General features: G+C 38.5%; 1 protein-coding gene and 1 pseudogene across 6 annotated transcripts in view; one reads left to right on the top strand and one right to left on the bottom strand.

The window, feature by feature from the left end:
- Positions 1-21092, bottom strand: part of LYZ (lysozyme) — a 43519-nt gene that overhangs the window by 6674 nt on the left and 15753 nt on the right. For 2 of the 6 annotated variants that reach the window (XM_055085194.1, XM_055085193.1), the window contains 3 exons: positions 11017-11055; positions 2934-3018; positions 1544-1708 (listed from right to left, as the gene is read on the bottom strand). In XM_055085194.1, coding sequence (XP_054941169.1) covers positions 1544-1708; positions 2934-3018; positions 11017-11034 — 268 coding nt within the window. In that variant the 5' untranslated portion in view covers positions 11035-11055. Of the gene's footprint in view, positions 1-1543; positions 1709-2933; positions 3274-5574; positions 5705-8321; positions 8356-11016; positions 11987-21092 lie in introns of those variants that run through there. The other 4 variants (XM_028490365.2, XM_028490363.2, XM_007118874.3 and 1 more) reach the window with 4 other exon arrangements.
- LOC102996681 (cytochrome b-c1 complex subunit Rieske, mitochondrial-like) lies at positions 14236-15714 on the top strand (annotated as a pseudogene).

Here is a 21092-nt window from a genome sequence, read left to right as displayed (position 1 = left end):
TATGCTAACACATATATATGGAATCTAAGAAAAAAAATGTTATGAAGAGATTAGTGGTAGGACGGGAATAAAACACAGACCTACTAGAGCATGGACTTGAGGACATGGGGAGGGGGAAGGGTAAGCTGTGACGAAGTGAGAGAGTGGCAGGGACATATATGCACTACCAAAGGTAAATTAGATAGCTAGTGGGAAGCTGCTGCATAGCACAGGGAGATCACCTCTGTGCTTTGTGACCAGCTAGAGGGATGGGATAGGGAGGGTGGGAGGGAGGGTGACGCAAGAGGGAAGAGATATGGGAACATATGTATATGTATAACTGATTCACTTTGTTGTAAAGGAGAAACTAACACACTATTGTAAAACAGTTATACTCCAATAAAGATGTTTAAAAAAAAATATATATATATAATATATACATAAAAGAAGTAAATATGACAAAATGTTTTACTGTTAAAGTACATGATGAGCATATTGATGTTTATTATACTAATACACTAATGTTTCTAATTTTCCATATATTTAAAACATTTCATAATAAATAAAAAGTAAAAACAATTTTTTAAAAAGGACCACACATATTCCTCCTCTTTGGTTAACTACTAATCCTTTCATTTTCCAATAAAGGAGGGTAGATTAAAAAAAAAAAAAGACCGCACACCAAATTATCCCTAAACCTCCCCAAACAAGGTAAGTAGGAGGAATGGCATTGTTCTTTTTTTTCCTTTTTTTAGAATTTTATTTTATTTATTTATTTTTTTAACATCATTACTGGAGTATGATTGCTTTACAATGGTGTGTTAGTTTCTGCTGTATAACAAAGTGAATCAGCTCAGTTATACATATACATATGTTCCCATATCTCTTCCCTCCCTCTTGCGTCTCCCTGCCACCCTCCCTATCCCACCCCTCTAGGTGGTCACGAAGCACCAAGCACACAAAGCATCATGTACTTTAACAGTAAAACATTTTGTCATATTTACTTCTTTTATGTATATATTATATATATATATATTTTTTAACATCTTTATTGGAGTATAACTGTTTTACAATAGTGTGTTAGTTTCTCCTTTACAACAAAGTGAATCAGTTATACATATACATATGTTCCCATATCTCTTCCCTCTTGCGTCACCCTCCTTCCCACCCTCCCTATCCCATCCCTCTAGTTGGTCACAAAGCACAGAGGTGATCTCCCTGTGCCATGTGGCTGCTTCCCACTAGCTATCTATTTTACATTTGGTAGTGTACATATGTCCAATTGGCATTGTTCTTTACAAAGCATCAACAAGTCCAGTTATAATAAAGTGATGTCATTCCAGAAGCTTTTGTATATTAGAAAACAGCAACCTTTTATGATACCAGCTCTTTAATTTCTTCCTTAAGGAATTATGAGAATAATAAAGAGTTTCTAGAAGTTAAGATGGAGTTTTTCTAGGTCCCTGATGAACCCTTCAAAACCTTTTCATTTGTATTGAATCTCTATTCTTGTAAGTATAACCAGATGGATTCTGTGCCATCACTCAACATTATCTTGTCTTACCGCTGCAGGGTATGTGACAGGCGTTAACTGCTCTTGGGGTTTTGCCATCATTACACCAGTAGCGGCTATTGATTTGAAATATCCCATAATCAGTGCTTCGGCTTCCAGGATTGTAGTTTGTAGCTCGTGTGTTATAACTGCTTTCCCATCTGGCCAAACACATCCCTGAAAAAAACGTATTTTAAGTAATAAACAGCAACACCATATGATTTATAGTTCATAGCATAATTATATAGTTTTATTTAACTAATTCTATTTTACTAATGACTTTATAAAGATGTATTTTACTTGTAAAATATTTTAACACTTTGGTGTTAAAGGGCCCTAAAGAGAATTCTTTTGTTAGCAAATCATTTGGTAATACTAATGAAACAAGGTAACATATTTTTTAAAATATTAAAATAGCTGTTTCTTCCATTGCTATTACCTTTCCCCTGCTCCCATCCCTCAGGTAAGATTCAGCCTAGAATAGGAAAATCAACAGAGATGTTGATTGGGTTTGGTAATTAGCAGCAGATGGATATGCTAATGCTTTTTATCAGGAAAAATAAGGATTTTCTGGGAGAAAGAAAATCTTATGATACCTAAAGGTGAATTTGGATATCAAATTAGAATACAGACAACAGGAGTCATAGAATAGGAAAGACTGTGTCATCCATCCACCCATCTAGCCATTTGCTCATTCATTCAAAAATAGTTATGGAGGGGAAATGTCTGAATTCAATCTGAACAATTCAGTGATTACATTGACAGATATGGACTAAAATATAAAGTAATTTTACTTAGGGCACATCTTGAATTTTGCGGAAGAAAATGAAAAATAATCAACTAGAGTAAGAATAATAAAATGTCATTTCATGCTACATTTCAGGAATACTTATATAGATATTGATTGAAGGGTAATAGGTTCCTACTGTCCCTGTTTTAAGAATTCAATGTAATTTTTAAAAAACTTTGCTGTTAAAAACCCAACATCATGGTAGGGGGATTAAAAATGAAAAAAATACTACATTACTCGGGCTTGCAGAACCCAAGTTCCAAACTGGAAATGGCTGGAGTCCAACAACCAAGGGCTTGATAGACATATCCTCGGTGCACAAATGAATCTTTGAATCAGCTTACATGTGCCAGCTGGCAAATTTAGTGGCACTAGAAGCGTACAATGGGTCCTGGCATGCTTAGAAAGGTATAGAATTTGCCTCAATCCTTCACCTGGTACATCTGATTCTAAAGGAACAAGTTGATGTTTTTAACCATTGTAAAGTGTACAAACCATCAGAGGAACAAAAGAGTCCATTCACTCAAAGTCCCTTTCTTATTCTTCATCCTCTATGAGTATCTGTTCCACACCTGGCTAACTATTTGGAAGGATGAAGAAGAGTTAACTTACAGTTTGCCAGGCTGATTCCCACATAGCCATCCAATCCAAGTCTTTTCAGAGTTCTGGCAAGCTCACACCTCTCAAAGATCTTGCCCTGGACAGTGACAGAAAGGAGGAGAAGCCCCAGAATAAGGACAGCCTTCATGCTGACTGAGAAGCCAGACCTCCAGGCTGGCCAGGGTGAGCTGGCCCTGATATTTAGCAGCTTTTCACTTCCTTCTTCTCCGAGTGGTCTGGCAGCTCCACCCTTTGAGACATGTAGAAAACAGGAACCATTTATTGGTCCACTGACTTTAAAAGTTTTCTTGCTTAGGTTTGAAGAGGGATATTCTGAGGTCCTAAGGATGACCTGCAAGAAAATAATGAAATGACATTGCTTAAAGACATTGCTCAGGAAGAATTGGGATTAGTACTATTGCCAAAAGAGGAACTTGCTCCTATTTTATCATGAATTTCAGCAACTATAAAGGAAAAAAACTGAACATTTTACGTAACTGCAAATGAGCTCCAATCTTTAGTTAATATTCATTTTCATTAAATTGTTTTATGTGCCTTCACTATATTGTCTTCATCTTTTTCACTTAAAATTACTTTATATACTTTCCACAAAAGAACACGACACTCTGTTGTTTTGATAGTTATATAGCACAACACCATGTTGCTCAGCCAGATTCCTATACTAACTTTTTTGGTTACTATTGTAAACTCTTAATTTATAAATCAATGTTTACTATTATAAATAAGTCTCATGTGAACAACATTCCTAACTCCTTTCTGACAATTCCTTACTTCACATTTCCATGTTAGAACACAAAGGGTCATTATAAAGCAAGGGAACTTTATAGCAAAACCTACAGAAGAATACCAGAATATGTCACCAAAAAATCTTGCCCTTTGGCATGAGAATGATTTTGAGCTGAAGGCAACTGAAAAGAAGCAGATCCAAGAAAAGTTCTCTGCCCTCCCCCTATTTTCTTGAAAGCAGAACATAAATTTGTGCAGAAATTAATCACCTACAACCCTAGACACTTAGCCCCAAGACAGCACCAGAGGACTCTACAAAACAATATTTACTGACTAGCTATTATCTTCCATTGATTTCTTATATATTGAATCAGAATCATTGATCCCACAATTTGCCACCCTTGGAAGCCTAGTGCTTGTTGCTCCTCTAAAAATATATTGTTCTTTGGTTAAGATGATATGTAAGTCCAAGTTCTAGCCACCTCTTTGAGTTACTCATCCCTGCATTTCTCATAAGTATATATGAGATATACATGTTAATAAACTTGTTCTCTTGTTAATCTGTCTTTTGTTCCAGAGCCCCAGCCAAAAACCTAAAAGGGTAAAAGGAAACAAATTTTTCCTCCTGTACAGTTTCTGGTGATGGGACAGTAAAAGCCTGGAACACTCCACTCTCCCTAGAGACTATAGTTTAGATATGGGATAACTGACAACAGGCCAGCAGAAGGTAAGAATTCTTACCATGTCAGTCTCCCAGATCTCTGTCTGTAGTGCACAGTCAAGAGAGGAGGATAAACATATCTCCTTGTCCCTTCCTTTCCAAATGCACAGTGGCAGGAGAAAAACATTTGTGAAGATAGATCTTGAACCACTTTTGTGATTTTGTTGTTGGTAATCAACACCTATGGGTATTGATTCTTAGCCTCCCAGAAAGAGTCATGTTTTCCTTTGTCTCTGTCTTTTGTGTCATTTGTCATAAGGATGAAAAACCGTAAGATGAGAATCTCCTTTTGTCTCATTTTATGTACTGAGAACTTGGCTTTGTAACCAGTGAGAATATTCCCTCTGGTTTCTGCCAGTTGGGGGGTGCGGACTGTCTGTCAGGCTTGCATCAGCAGCTAGTCAGCCAGCTAAGAGACTAAGACATGAAGTGACAGGCAACATTCTCTTTGTCCAACCATGCTGGCTCTCAGGGGAGTTTGTCTTAATTAAGGGTTTCAGTCCATAAGGGGCCTTTATCGCCTCTACCTTCATTGCCTTGTTTGTGAGGGAAAAATTCTCATCCCAGTATCCCCTTTTTGGTAACACAGATAAGTAGGTCAGTGATTTCAGGTGTCTCACTTTGTGGGAGATAGAGGTTTCTTTGACACCTGTGACAATGAAGGTCTTTGCTTTCTTAGGCTATCTCTGGAGTGGCTCTGCATCTTGAGAGGGCTACATTTCCTAGGGGACACCTTTTGAGTCCATGGTTAAACCTTGAAATTTGTTTTAAGACATAAAAAAGACTTACTGGTTTGGAGTCACAATTGAAATAGGTATATTAAAGATTTGGACTTTTACATCTGAAAGGATTTTTAAGAGAGCCCTCATCTTAAACAGATGTCCTACTGGTACCTATGGGAAGATCAGATTGAAGAAAGGAAGAAAAGAAGGAAGGAGGGAAGGAGGGAAGGAAGGAAGGAAGGAAGGAAGAAAGAAAGAAAAAAGAAAGAAAGAAAGAGAGAAAGAAAAAGAAAGAAAGGAAGGAAGAAAGAAAGAAAGGAAGGAAGAAAGAAGAGAGATACAGAGGAATACCTTGGGTAGTGTGAGAAAAAAACAAAACACTTCCTGAACAAGATTAGGAGGGGTAGATCAGAGAACAAACGTCAAGAAGTGCAGGTGGCACTCAAGCAGGTGTACAACTTACGTAAATATTGATAGCCAGGAAATAGCTTTGATAAAAGTTCAGAAACTGCACAGGAAGAGTTGATTTATTGTCCCTTACTCTGTAAGCAGACCCCACCAGGTCCAGACCTTCCCAATATTTTGGGCTGGCACTACAAAAAAAAAAAAAAAAAATCACTGAACTATCCTATCTTACCGTTAAAGAAAAGAGAAACATTACAGTAATTATCCTAGATTTCTGATAATAGGCTAATATGCCCGAGTTCCTTCTTAGATAAAACCTACAATCCTTTCTCAGTCCCTTGGAAATATTGATCTTACCATATCTTTGAAATGTAAGCATCCAAAGAGACAACTGTTGGGACTTCCCTAGTGGCACAACGGTTAAGAATCCGCCTGCCAATGCAGGGGACAAAGGTTCGAGCCCTGGTCCGGGAAGTGGCACAACGGTTAAGAATCCGCCTGCCAATGCAGGGGACAAAGGTTCGAGCCCTGGTCCGGGAAGATCCCACATGCCACGAGCAACTAAGCCTGTGCGCCACAACTACTGAGCCTGCGGTCTAGAGACCGCGAGCCACAACTACTGAGCCCACGTGCCACAACTACGAAAGCCTGCATGCCTAGAGTCCGCGCTCCGCAACAAGAGAAGCCACCACGATGAGAAGCCCGCGCACCTCAACGAAGAGTAGCCTCTGCTAGCTGCAACTAAAGAAAGCCCGCGCGCAGCAACAAAGACCCAATGCAGCCAAAAATAAATAAATAAATGAATTTATTAAAAATAAAAAATAACAAAGATAATTGTTGGCTAAAGCAGCTATGGGACTGGAAAAAAAGAGAGAGAGAGAGAGTTTTAAAAACAAACTTCTATTTTATATTTCCATAAGCTCCCTTGCCCCAAATTTTGTCCACAGCCTCCATAAGATCACGTATTAAAGACAAGTAAAATTCTTAAAAGTCTTTTCCACAAATATTTGTAAAAGCTTCAGCCACCTGAGCAGGTAAACTTAACTTGTTCAATCTGCCAGAAACACCATTTAGATCCAACTATTCTTTTATAAGCTAGTGAGTTTTGTACTACTGTACCTGATATGTGGCTAAAATTTTTAAATGAAATCTATAAGATCTCTGTTTGCATTTGTCTATGTGTCTATGTATATCTATATATGTATGTTATGTATATGTGATATTTTTCTCCCTCTGGATAGTATTCCTAAAAACTTGCGAAAGAGCTCTATTTAATTGGCTTAAAGAAAATACAAGCACTTATATAAATTAAGACTAGTCAAATAAGTTTATGTTATCTCTACTAGATGCTTGAGATTATAAAATTAGAAATTTAACCTAAGGAAATAAAGTTACAATAAAAACGATTTTCTTAATGTATGTCAACACGGTAGGGGAAAAAAAGCCATGTTTAAATGTTCAGGTTCTTTGCTTCTGTGATTTTTGCTACTTGCCTAGTTTGTCAACAACAAAAATAACTTAAAATGATGGTTAACTTTTCATATCTCATGAAATTTTCATGGCCACTCAAGAATAATTGTTAAGAACGCATGAATTAAATGGATGTAAGTGGGAGAAAAGTTTGTAAATGAATTTTGCATCAATCATTATGTTCTATAAAATATGTCTGCTTAAAAATAGTTTCCAAAATCTTTTCGTAACTTTAACTGTAAATGATGGATATTCATTGAATATCTAGATAATTTCCAAATAAGAGAAAATACTGAAACATTAATTGCCAAACATAGGTTAAGGTTCTCTGCTTTTGACTTATTACAGAGAAACTAAAGATATTTGGGTCTGTTAATAACATGTTCTTTTCGCCACTTTAAAAAAATTGTACTATGAAAAGGCATATGTCTCTAGAAATTACAAAATGATGTATTCTTGGGAATTCCCTGGCAATTCAGTGCTTTGGACTTGGTGCATTCATTGCCGGGGCCCGGGTTCAATCCCTGGTTGGGGAACTAAGATCCCACAAATCGTGCAGTGCTGCCAAAAAATAAATAAACAAATAAAAAGTAAAAGGAGCAAATAAGATAGAAGATGTGGGTTCTAGGAAACAGGGTTCTAATACAGGAAAGAGGAGAAGGGAAATTACAGAGATGAAGGGAGAAGTGTCCCTGTGGACTCCCTGGGGAAAATCAGAAACGATGGCCTGGAATGTCTGAACCTATTGAAGGGAGTTTGACAACTCTGGCTGAGACTTTGGGTAATGAATTAATACATGAATAAGTACATGGAAAACTAAGCAAACAGAAAAGTAAGGCAATGATTAACTCCAAGGAAACCAAAAAAACTTAAGAATAGAAATACAACCAAATTATACCATCAAATTATACTCATCAGTGAGTGTTTGTGCATGCTTGTAAAGGGGAACAACAAGGCAAGGGGAGCTGAGAGAGAGCTAAATCTTCATCTTCCTGGGTGGAAATAAATAGAAAATGTCTATGACTGAAAATAAAAACTGAGTATAATAATCATGCTCTTGAGATATACGGCTGTAATACTAGAATATAGCTAAAGAAGCTAAAAATAGCTAAATAAGTTGAAAGGGATTATTACCTCTAGTGTTGGGAATTGGATGAGAAAGGTTAGGGCTATTTTTCATCATTAAACTTATAACACTTTATTTGACTTTAAAAATATATACATGTATTTTATGATAAAAAAAGTTTAAAAATGTATTACATAAGAAAAAGAACTAAAAGACATACACCAGAATGTTTACAGTGGTTATTTATGAATACTCTTCAGAATTCTTACTCAATTTGTATATTTTGGCATTTTCCATGTTTTCTTCTTTCAGCATATATTACTTCTGCAATTAGCAAAATAATAAATAATTACACACACAGAGAGGAATGTGCACAATCACTAAAATAAAGGATGATTATTTTGAAGTCCTCGACATCCCTCTATGTATATGAACTCAGCCATATTTGTAGAAATAGTCTGCCATTTAACTTTAAAATTATCTTTCTCCTATACAGCTCTTCTGTACCCAGATCAGTGATCTCTTAAGCTTCAATGGAAAGGAGTTAAATATTAATTTTCACTGAGCTTCATGAGCTGCATTAAAATGGCATATAAGCTATATAAAGATAAACATGAGAGAGTATCTTGGAACAATGCTGTTTTGGTAGGATCATTATTACTGTATAGTTAAATTTTTTTAAAGGCTAAAAAATACTCTTACAAGAATAGAATTTATATTCCTTGGAATAAAGCACAAGTTGCCAAGCTCCTGGAACACTATGTCCCATCCAGGTTTTTTCTTTGGGAGACTATATCATTGAAGGAGGATAAACTGGGGAGGAGACTCCCTGAGGCCAGGGGTATTGAGGAAGCAAATTTGGCCAGATCTAAGATGATAGTGGTAGCAGGCTTAAAAAGTGGCAGGGCCCTGCATCCCACTCCCATGGGGGGCCCAGAGCAATGGCAAGAGGTCTCTTGGATGGCATGTAGTTGCTGGGGAAATTGAACACAAATTGCCCTGCCTTGGGAATCGATGAAGCTTTGAAAAGGAGCTTTTGCCTGCAAATGAACCACATCAGCTTGGGTAATAACCACCGTATGAACATCTCAGTGATGGACCAAAACTCTAAGGTCTTCCTCAAGTTTTCTGGATTTTGTAGTTTCTTGAGATGCTTGGAAGCTCCTGGGCAGGGGATTAGCTAAAGAAGTTTAAAAAGACTATCACCGACTCACCATTTGGGGAAGTGGGGCTTAGAGACAAATTTTGTTTGATCTAGAAAAATAAAGCAAAGTGGTGTTTCCTGCAGCCATTTATGGTATAGCAAATTTATACCCACTGCACTATTTGATCTACACTTACCTGCTCTGAATGGGATTGGAGAGTGGGAAGTGAGATGGCTCTTGGAAGCCCTAGAGATGAAACTATTTTCCTGAAAATGGCTCTTTGGTTCCATGATTCAGGTAACCATTAACTCTGGAGGTAGGCCTAGGTGTTTCAGTTTTCAGTGACTCAGACCATACGGACAGACCACTCTGTCTTGATAATCATGTTTTGCTATCATCTATCCCATCACTTTTTTTGTTGTCGTTCCTACAATCCTGTTTTTCTCTATTAGCACAAAATTAAAATCTATTTGTGTCAGTATATGAGGGACATGAAAAACTGTATGAAAATAGGATAACCTTGGAAAGTAACTGACACTGGTAAATCAAAATTGTCTGTATTAATGAAAAGAGGCATTGGCATGAGTTTTGTCAAAAGGTATAAATAATCACTCGTTAGTGAAGCAGTGCCATTTTCTTGAAGCCATTATGGACCTTGGGAGACCACGGTCAGGGCAGCTGCACTCATTGCATTCTCCAGCTGATGCCGTCCTTGTGTAGTTCGGCTCAGGGGTGCAGAGGACCTAGTCTCATCTCTGCTGTGGCAGCATGGCTGCTAGGAGAATTTGGAGGGGTGGGGCAGTTGGAAGGGCTGCAGCGGGGAACACCGCTAGGCTCTCTGGGGGAGCCCACATGTTGAAAGGTTAAGGTGGAGTAAATTCTTCTTCAACTAATGTAGTGTGTAACAGCCTTGTGAAACAGGACCAGCACACAGCTGCTCCCAGCAAGTCCAGCAGCCTGGCCACAGGTCAAAGTGGCTCCCTGTGGGGACATTCCCTGACTTAGGAGCAGTGCTTGACCCCAGTCCAAAGGTGGCACTTTGTTGGCCCCTCAGGTATATGGGTCATTGAAAAATGGTAAATGGTTTGGGTTTGCCTAATCCAGACCACTGTATTTTTTTCCTCAAGGATTGGTGACCACTTTCTCTTCTTTTAGTTCTCGATATCCCATTTATTTTTATTTTTATTTTTTTTAATTTTTTGCGGGACGCGGGCCTCTCACTGTTGTGGCCTCTCCCGTTGCAGAGCACAGGTTCCAGACGCGCAGGCTCAGTGGCCATGGCTCACGGGCCTAGCCGCTCCGCGGCATGTGCGATCTTCCCGGACCGGGGCACGAACCCGTGTCCCCTGCATCGGCAGCCGGACTCTCAACCACTGCGCCACCAGGGGAGCCCTCGATATCCCATTTATATCAAGATATATAACTTATATCCCAATTTAAATTCCCATTCTTTGCAAAATAGATCAAACAAGATAATTTCCTGTGTTCCCTGACACCATCCAAACTCCAGAAATCATCTAATTTTTGTACTTAATTTTCTCTATGGTCTTGCTGTTTTTGTGTTTTGAGTCAGGTAATTGGTTCATACCGAGAAAAAATAATACTATTTAACATACACAAGAGAAATTATTTCTACTATGGTAGTAATACTGTGCTGTAAGAGTCTCTAGTTACTGTGCTCTAGCACAGAGCCACAAGTTATTGACCCATCAACTGATCATTAAGCTTAAAAAATAGTACTAGCCTAGTAATCTGCCATGTACTTTACTGCCAGTCATAGAGGAGATTTTACCATTCCTGATACTTGCCAAGTACTCACTCTCTTCTCTGTCTTCATTCCTGCTGTTTCCTCAGGGTACTGTGTAGACAACGAAAGAAATGTTAGGATATCTGGTGGCAAAGAGAAAGTTGGAGGGGTGAGCAGGACCAGACCTGGAAGCTTAATCCCCGAAACCGTGAGATTTAGCGTTTAATCCCAAAGACAATGGGAAACTATTCATGAGTATTAAACTGGAGAGTAATTGGATCAAAATCTTAACAAAACAAAACAAAACACTCTAGATTGGATTCAGGGACCGCTGCTAGAAAACTGGCAAGGAATCCAGATGGCAGACAAAGGTGGGGGTGGGTAACAGAAAGAACTGGGAGGGTTTCAGAGATATTTAGGAGGTTTGAATAATCAGGATTAGAGATTATCCAGACCAGTTCGAGATACAGGGGAAAAGGAAAGGTAAATAATACTAGCTTTTGTTTATCAAATGCTTATGAAGTGTTAACCACTTAATAAACATTACTTATAATTCTTACAGGGGTCTTAAAGGTAGGTATTATATCTGTTTTACAGATGAAAAAATATATGTCCCAGAGAAGAAAAGCCTCTTGCCCAAAGACATATAGCTAGTGAGTTGAAGAGCTGGGATTTGGATTCAGGTCAGTTCCATGGTCTTTTCAGTTTACCACATTACCTTGTAAAAGTTGAAGTGAATGGGAAGAAATTCTACTGTGACCCAATTCTCACCCTTTGACACACTCTAACTCCTTTGTCTACCTCTTGTCTGATTTTAGCTCCCGATATAGTTGTGCAAACCCATTTTATGTATTTATTTTTAAGGTGTGATTTTTCTCTAAGAGGTTGATCTAACACCAGGCAATGCCATGGAACAGTTAAGAGACTATTTAAAAATCAATATTCTTGATATGTGAACAACTGATAATTGTGGCAAGCTTTTGATTTCTTTGTGAATACTTTCTTTGTTCTATTACTTCTGTTATCATTATGCAATCAGAACTTAGGCTGGCTCTCACTTCACTTCCCCCCCCCTTTTTTTTTCTGCCCCTCTTCACATTATGAACAAATATTTCCCTTCCCACAACCGGTCAGGTTACAAAATCCTCTTTCTCAGTTTACACAATAATTGGGTATTCATCATTGAGAAATTATAATGAAATAGGTAACTGACTTTTCAAACATGTGTTAAAACAGTCTTATTTACAAAGAGATGGAAATGCTCCCACTTTAGTTTCCTCTTTCCAGAAGAGTATTCTGATTTCATTTCTCTATTAAGTATGACTTTCGGATTTCAGGTTTGTTTGATCTTTTTATTTGTGCCAGTGCAACTGCATAATCATTAAACTTCTTTCATTGAACTAGAAAACGATTTCAATCCGTACATTAGCTCTGCTAACATCACAAAATGTTGGGGGAGGAGAGAAGAAACTGTTGCAAATAGGGGAATAAAGTCATGTATTTGGGTTGTATTTTCCCCCCTCTCAACAAACAAACATTTTATTGCTACCCTTAGCAAGCAAATAAGATAATATGCTTAACTTCTTATTAACAACAATTTATATGTACACATTTAATTGAAGATGGTGCTGTTCTCCCTTTGACATCACTCTAAGTTGTTTAAGATGCAGCCACACATTTTCTCACCCCAATCCCCCATCTCAGGTCAATATCATACCTCTGTGAGGTGGCTGATTTGCTGGCATGGGAGTGGTCTATTTCCAACTCAGTCAGAAAGGAAATGAACTCACAAACATAGCACCATTTACACACAGGTCTCACAATGACCTGACCCAAAGATGATGGGGGCTAGTTATCAGTGCCTTACACATTTATTTTGGAAAATAGTTTCTTTGACTGCCGATTCAAAATGATTTTCAATTAAAGAGTAACTTAGTAAATTAGAAATACTATACAAATATAGAATGGTAAACTCTAACCTGCTAAAAAAAAATGAATGGATGTTTTAACATCTAGGAACTTAAGATAATTTTCAGTTTCCTCATAAGAATACTGTCTTCTGGGCTTCCCTGGTGGTGCAGTGGTTGAGAAACCGCCTGCCGATGCAGGGGACACGGGTTCGTGTCCCGGTCCCGAAGATCCCGCATGCCGCGGAGCGGCTGGGCCCGTGAGCCATGGCCGCTGAGCCTGTGCGTCCGGAGCCTGTGCTCCGCGACAGCAGGGGCCACAGCAGTGAGAGGCCCGCGTACCACAAAAAAAAAAGAATACTATCTTCTAAAATGGAAAAGTTTACACACACACATATACATACACACGACTACTAATTTTTGTGAAAAATAATAGGAATAAAATAAACCTAAATACAGAAAAACTACACTTAAAATATCTTCCTCATGTAAGAAATTCACTTCCCTGCAAGTCAAATATCCTTAATGTACTCTGGTATGTGAAATCTAGTTTAGATCTGAATTTTGTGACAGGACTACTGACATGGCTTTCTAAGTAGTCTCCTTATGTCCAGTTTCTCTCCCCTCCAACCTACTTTGCATCCAGAGCATGCCAACCCTGAACTCAGAGGACTCAGAGTTTATACACACATATGTCAATCACATGTAATCTATGACTTTATTGTCTATTCTGTGCTTTGCTGTCATATTGTCCTCATATTCATCATGATGAGCTCTTTGAGGACTTATGCTCCTTTAAGGTTTCTCCTCTGCCGTCTCAGAAAGAAGCACACTCAAGTGTACAGTGTAGACATTCAACAAAATTGGTAAATTCCCTGTATAAAAAATGCATTCCACCTACAATTAAGGTGTTATTCTTCTCTCTTGACTACCTGTGTTAAAACAGTGTTTTGATATTACAAATGATGCAAGGAAATAATACAAACTTACAAATAAAAACCAACCACAAACTACTTCTTCTCCAACATGAGAAAACACTTACAAAAAAGTAACCTAGAATTTTAAAGAAAGAATCTTTTATAAAGAGTTAACTCAGGCCTCTGGGATAAATCAGAAATAAGACAATATGTTTGAGACACAGGATTCCTCATGCCAATATATGTGAAAATTTTTGAAGGTATTATTCAATGCTTCACTATAGCAAGGGAAAAAATTTCTACTTCAATTGTCAAGGAATTATACATGAATAATTGTATTATGGAAGAAGGTTCTGTGTTGTAAGGTTGTAAGTTTAGGAATTTGTCCATTAACTAATTAATAATAAAAGTTAAAAAAAATAATAATAAAAGTTGATTAATTGAATACTTTCTATGTTAGAGGCACCATGTTAATGCTGAGGATACCAAGGTGAAAAGGCATGACTGTTTTCCTCTAACAGGACATGCAAACCAACAATTACAATCCAATATATAGTTGCTTTATTGTTGGTCTGCACAGAGGGCTGATGGAGCACAGAGGGGACCTGAAGTCAGTGGGGAAGAGACAGTGAAGGCTTCACAGCATTTCAGCTGGATGAGAACTGGAGGGAGAATAGGATTTTGTTTGGTGGGCAACTGGGGTAGGAGACTTGTGATAGGATCATCCCATGTCTGTTCTCTTCCTTCCAGGCACAGGGGAGGATTATACTTCCCTACTCCCTTGAATTTAGGGAGAGCTATGTAACTAATTCTGGTCAATGAGCTATGGGTAGAAATGATGAGTCACTTCTAAACTGAAACATTTAAGTGCTAGTGCAAAACACTCCAGTACTTTTCTATCTGCCTTGGCAGCTGATGAAGTTGCATGTGTCAGAAGGTGTAGCTACCTGTTGGTAAAACCTCTGTCAGCCCAGGTGCCTGAGTGACTGTGTGGAACAGAATCACTTGCTGAACTATGATAGACATTGTGGCATGAACAAGAAATAAATTGTGTGTTTAGCCATGGAAATCCTGGGAGTGTTTTGCTATTTCATCATTTCAGATGGAGGTAAAACAATTTTAAAAACAAAGGAAAGGGAGGGAGCTGCTGTCACCATGTTGTTGGTTGGCGCCCGCTTGGGCCCTTTTGCGCCCGTCCTGTCGGCCACTAGTGCAGGCCGCGGTGCCTGCCACCTCGGAGTCGCTAGTGCCGGACATGAAGCAGTCCTTCCTGTGCTGGGAGTCGCCGAGTGGCCAGGCCGCGCAGGCCGGCCTTTGGTCGCCTCCGTGGGCCTCAATGTCCCTGCTTCTGTTCGTTATTCCCATATGAACATCAAAGTGTCTGACTTCTCAGACTATCGTCGCGCTCAAGTGTTAGATAGTACAAAGTCTTCAAAAGAGAGCAGTGAGGCTAGAAAAGGTTTCTCCTATTTGGTAGCTGCAACTACTGTGGGTGTCGCATATGCTGCCAAGAATGTCGTTTCTCAGTTCGTTTCCAGCATGAACGCTTCTGCTGATGTGTTTGTTGGCCATGTCCAAAACCGGAATCAAGTTATCTGATATTCCAGAGGGCAAGAACATGGCTTTCAAATGGAGAGGCCAACCCGTTTGTGCACCACAGAACCAAGAAGGAGATTGACCAGAAAGCTGCAGTTGAAGTACCCCAGTTGAGGGACTCACAGCATGATTTAGAACGAGTAAAGAAACCTGAATGGTTTGTCTTGATAGGTGTTTGCACTCATCTTGGTTGTGTACCCATTGCAAATGCAGATTTTGGTGGTTATTATTGCCCTTGCCGTGGGTCACACTATGATGCATCTGGCAGGATCAGGAAGGGGTCTGCACCTCTCAACCTTGAAGTTCCCTCATATGAGCTCACCAGTGATGATATAGTGATTGTTGGTTAGATACCTGGACTCAAGTCATAGGCTTCTTTCAGTCTTCGTGTCACCTCGGAAGAGTTATTTGAGAACAAGCCTTCTGTACTTCAAATTAGTTGAATTGAAATATTTAAGAATTTCTAATAATGTGTTTGCAAACATGTGAAGTAAATTGAATTTCATGTTGAATACTTTCAAGCATTCACCTAATAAAGCCAGTTAAACACTGTTATGCTCAAAGACTTCAAAGGTACAGTGTCTTTGATAGTTAATTCTAATTAAAAATTACAGACTGGTGTATGGAGAGAAAAAAAAAGAAAAAAACAAAGAAAAGGGAGAATAGAGAAATCTCCCATGCCAAAGTATTCCAGAAAATTTATGTAGATACTCTGCCCTCAAGGAAGTGGAGTGTAACTAACCACTCCTTAAGTGTGGGCTGTGCATAGTGACTTTCTTCCCAAGAATATAGCATGGAAAGGAGCAAAAAGAGTAATTTTACTGCAGAGAAACCTGACAAATGCTACTTCAGCCAGTGGATCAAGGTTAATATCAACAGTAATAAGTTATGTTGATAGTATGTATCCTAGATACCATGTGATGAAAATGGTATCTGTGGGCTCCCTCCCCAAAACACATAAACCTTGCCTAGTCATGAGAAAAATATCAGACAAATCCCAGTTAAGCATCGGTCTACAAAATACCCCATCAGTGCCCCTCAAAACTGTCAAGGTCATCAAAAACAAGCGAAGTCTGAGAAACTATTAGAGCTAAAAGGAGCCAAAAGAACCTAGCAACTAAATGTAATGTGGTACTCTAGACAGGATCCTAGAACAGAAAAAGGACATTTGGTAAAAACTAAGGAAATCTGAATAAGTATGAACTTTATTTACTAATAACTTTTCGATATTGGTTCATTAATTGTAACAAATGTACTACTCTGAGGTAGGATGTTAAAAATAGGGGAAAGTGGGTTTGGGGAATATAGAAACTATATGTACTATCTTAGCAATTTTTACGTAAATCTCAAACTATTCTAAAATTAAAAGTTTATTTTAAAAAAAGAGGTATAAGAGAGAACATAGTATGTTCTGGAAATTCCTTTTGAAGTGGGGAGTGGAAGTAAAGAGTTTGGCTAGGTAGGCAAAAGACCTTTTATGCTATTCAAAGGAGATTCAATTTGTAAATTGTATAGGCTGGGTGAGGAATTCCTAGAAGAACTGTGGATGGGCTTCACGGGTGTTGCAAAACCTCTTAAGTTGTATAAGATTTTATTGTGTGTATGTGTATATGTACGTTTTTCTCAGAAGAATGTCAAAAGCTTTAATTATTATCTACTTATTCTTAAAGGGAAAAACACCTAACTGTGTTAATAGTCATTGCTGAAGGTAATGTTGAAACTGAAATATTCTGAGCAAGAGATATGAAACAATTATATTTTGGTTTTTTGTTTGCTTGTTTGTTTTGGCAGTGCCATGTGGCATGCGGGATCTTAGTTCCCTGACCAGGATTCGAACTCATGCCCCTTGCATTGGGAACATGGAGTCTTAACCACTGGACCACCAGGGAAGTCTAAAACAATTATACTTTGTGTGCAAAAGAGATTCTTTCTTGGTAGTACAGACTAAAGTGATAATGTGTGTGTTTGGAGGAGGAAGGCAGGAGTCAAAAGCCAAGATAGTAATAAAGACCATGATCTTCAAACTCTTTTGATTGTGGTCTACTTTGCAGGGGGAAGAAATGATCCTATAAGATACCTTACCCTACTGTTGCCGCTTTCCTGAGAAACAAGTACTGAGTCTTTAGGATGAAGTATCATTTTTTTTTAAACCAAAGTTTGATGGGATTATATATACATCTACTTTATCATTAGGGTTGTGAATGATTAATATTTGAATCAAAATGAATATGTCTTTAAGGGTAGCTATAAACCTAAAGCACTATGATACAAATGTACATTTATGGGAAATTATAGTTAAAAAGCCAAAAAGCAGGAACTGAAAACCATGACAATGATAACAAGGCATCCTTTCTGAAAATTAGGGTAATTCCAACTATTGATGTACAGTAACATCGCATTCTACCAGACTTCTTTATAGGGTATAGTTTAATCGGTAAATCCTATTTGTGTGCTAATTTTAGCTTATTAATACAAAATTTCAGTAATCCTTAGTAACTCATGTAGGTGGTTATTAACAATTAATCCTTTGTTGTATATACAAATGAAAATATATGGAGTTATGCATCATTAGCCCATAAAAATGGGGGAAAAAAGTTTTAATTTTTTTATTTTTCAATTCATGGTCTCTTAGGAGGACTGTGGACTGCAAATAATTCTTTGAGAAATTGCTGTCACAATCTACAAGAGAAATAATGAAAGACCAAGATAGAAGCAGTCAGGAGGTACAGAGAACAGGAGACAGGACAGATACCAAAGGATCAGAACCAGGGGAATTTTTGGATTGCTTGGATGAGGAGATGCAAGGTAGAGGGGGAAAGCTACCCTGATTTTTTTGTTTCTGGCAGGCCAATTATGGGGAATACAGGACAGTGAATAAACTTAGAGGAGGAGAGGGTGGGTAGGAGATAAGTCCAATTTTTAATATGTTGTGTTTGAAATCCCAAGTCGATGTGTCTGGTAGGCAGCTGGGTCCTGTGATCTTCCAGCTTTAGAAAAAAGGGTCTGGGCTGTAGCTATAAATTCTTTTTTTTTTTTTTAATAAGTTTATTTATTTTATTTTTGGCTGCGTTGGGTCTTCATTGCTGCATGTGGGCTTTCTCTAGTGGTGGCGAAAAGGGGCTACTCTTCATTGCGGAGCACTGACTCGAGACGCGCGGGCTTCAGTAGTTGCGGCGTGCAGGCTTCAGTAGCTGTGGCACGCGGGCTTAGTTCTTCCGCGGCATGTGGGATCTTCCCGGACCAGGGCTCGAACCCATGTGCCCTGCATTGGCAGGAGGATTCTTAAGCACTGCGCCTCCAGGGAAGCCCTGGAGCTGTAAATTCTAAACTTAGAAAAGTGAAGCATTCATATCATAGTGCGACTTCTCTAACATTTACAACAATAGGAGTTCCAATTTTTAAAAAGAATTCCATTATATATCTAGAAACAAATATAGGGAGGGGGGAAGTCAGCAATTAAGAATTCCTGAGATACAGCAAGAGTAACTACTTTTTATGATTAGAAATTCTCGGTGGAGGAACTCCCTAGCGGACCAGTGGTTAGGACTCTGCACTTCCACTGCCGGGGGCGGGGCCAGGTTTGATCCCTGGTTGGGGAACTACGATCCTGCAAGACGCATGGTGCAGCCAAAAAAAAAAAAGTAATTCTTGGTGAATGAAGTTTCCATTGCCTCATTTCTTGAAATTATGTTCCACTCATCTTTGTTTCTCCTTACCAATTTCTCTCCTCTTTAAATCATGGAATTCAGGTGTCCATTTATTCGTTGCTGTTGTTGTTGCTGTTTTTCCTTCTTTTTTAAAAAAAAATTATTACTTTAAATTTTATATTGGAGTATGGTTGATTTATAATGTGTTAGTTTCAGGTGTAGAGCAAATTGATTCAGTTATACATATATCTATTTTTTCCCATTTAGGTTATTACAGAATATTGAGTTTCCTGTGCTATATAGTAGGTCCTTGTTGATTATGTTTTATATATAGTAGTTATATATAGTTTATATACAGTAGTTAATCCCAACCTCCTAATATATGCAGCCCCTCCCACCTTTTCCCTTTGGTAACCATAAGTTTGTTTCCTGTGTCTGAGTCCGTTTCTGTTTCCTAGATAAGTTCATTTGTATCATTTTTTAGATTCCACATATAAGTGAATCATATATTTGTGTTTCTCTGACTTACGTGGCTTAGTATGATAATCATCCATGTTGCTGCAAATGGCATTATTTCATTCTTTTTAATGGCTAATATTCCATTGTGTGTGTGTGTGATATATATATATCACATGTTCTTTATCCATTCATCTGTCAATGGACATTTAGGTTCTTTCCATGTCTTGGCTGTTTTAAATAGTGCTATTTACATAGGGGTGCATGTATCTTTTTGAATTATAGTTTTGTCTTGGTATATCCCCAGGAGTGGGATTGCTGGATCATATGGCAACTCTATTTTTAGTTTTTTAGTTTTTTGAGGAACCTCCATACTGTTTTCCATAGTGGCTGCACCAATTTACATTCCCACCAAGAGTGCAAGAGGGTTCCCTTTTCTCCACGCCCTCTCCAGCATTTACTATTGGTAGACTTTTTAATGATGGCCATTCTGACTGGTGTAAGGTGGTATTTCACTGTAGTTCTGATTTGCATTTCTCTAATAGTTAGTGATGATGAGCATCTTTTCATGTGCTCATCGGCCATCGGTATGTCTTCTTTGGAGAAACGTCTGTTTAGGTCTTCTGTCCATTTTTCGACGGGTTGTTTGTTTTTTTGTTACTGAATTGTAACTGTTTGTATATTTTGGAAATTAAGCCCTTGTTTGTTCCATCATTTGCAAATATTTTCTCCCAGTCCATAGGTTGTCATTTCATTTTGTTTATGGTTTCCTTTGCTGTGCTAAAGCTTATAAGTTTGATTAGGTCCAATTTGTTTATTTTTGCTTTTATTTCTATTGCCTTGGGAAACTGACCTAATAAAACATTGGTATGATTTATGTCTGAGAATGTTTTGCCTATGTTAGTTTGAATAATTTCAGTGGGCTCTGGGCTATAGGAGTGGTCTCTAGTTGTTTGGTCCCTGGACCTGGGGTGATTTAGGGCAGGAGAAATATTGGCTCAATGTGTGAGAGTTAGATAAAAGAGGTAGTCAGAAGTATGGGCTCTCAACTGGTCAGTTTGCATATGAAAGGTATGTTCAGGCAAATTATTTACTATCTCTAGGAATTAGCTAGTCCTGGGAGGGGCAGTCTCTCCCCAGCCAACAAGGTCCCCAAGATGCTGTCATAAAACACAAAGAATAAAAACATGATTAATATGATAAAACCAAATAATACATATTATTTTTGGCATATTAATACAGGCTTTATGAGTGTTTCTTTTGTAGTCCCTCTTATCTTTGTCAACCCCATTCTCATCTCAGCAGCTTCTGAAAGATGATTTTTTTTTCTCTCTGGGTGATCCAGGCCTTGCCTTCTCTCTATCATAGCCACATTTTAATGCAGCCTGCCTGGATAAGGCTGAGAGCTCCACTAAGATGAAGACCTTCTAGACTGTTGGAGGTCAGGGGTGGGCAAGACTAGGGAATGAGTACTTTGGAAGGAGCTTTCTTCGTTGGAAGACTGACATCCATGTTCTGGGGCTGGAAGAGAGGGAGACCCAGTATAAAACCCAATGAGAGGGCTTTCCTGGTGGCGCGGTGGTTGAGAGTCCGCCTGCCGATGCAGGGGACGTGGGTTCGTGCCC

The sequence above is a fragment of the Physeter macrocephalus genome, chromosome 6, assembly GCF_002837175.3.
Source record: "Physeter macrocephalus isolate SW-GA chromosome 6, ASM283717v5, whole genome shotgun sequence".
Classification (NCBI taxonomy): domain Eukaryota; kingdom Metazoa; phylum Chordata; class Mammalia; order Artiodactyla; family Physeteridae; genus Physeter; species Physeter macrocephalus.
Note: the sequence above shows the minus strand (reverse complement) of the source record. Positions and strands in the feature narration are given on the sequence as shown.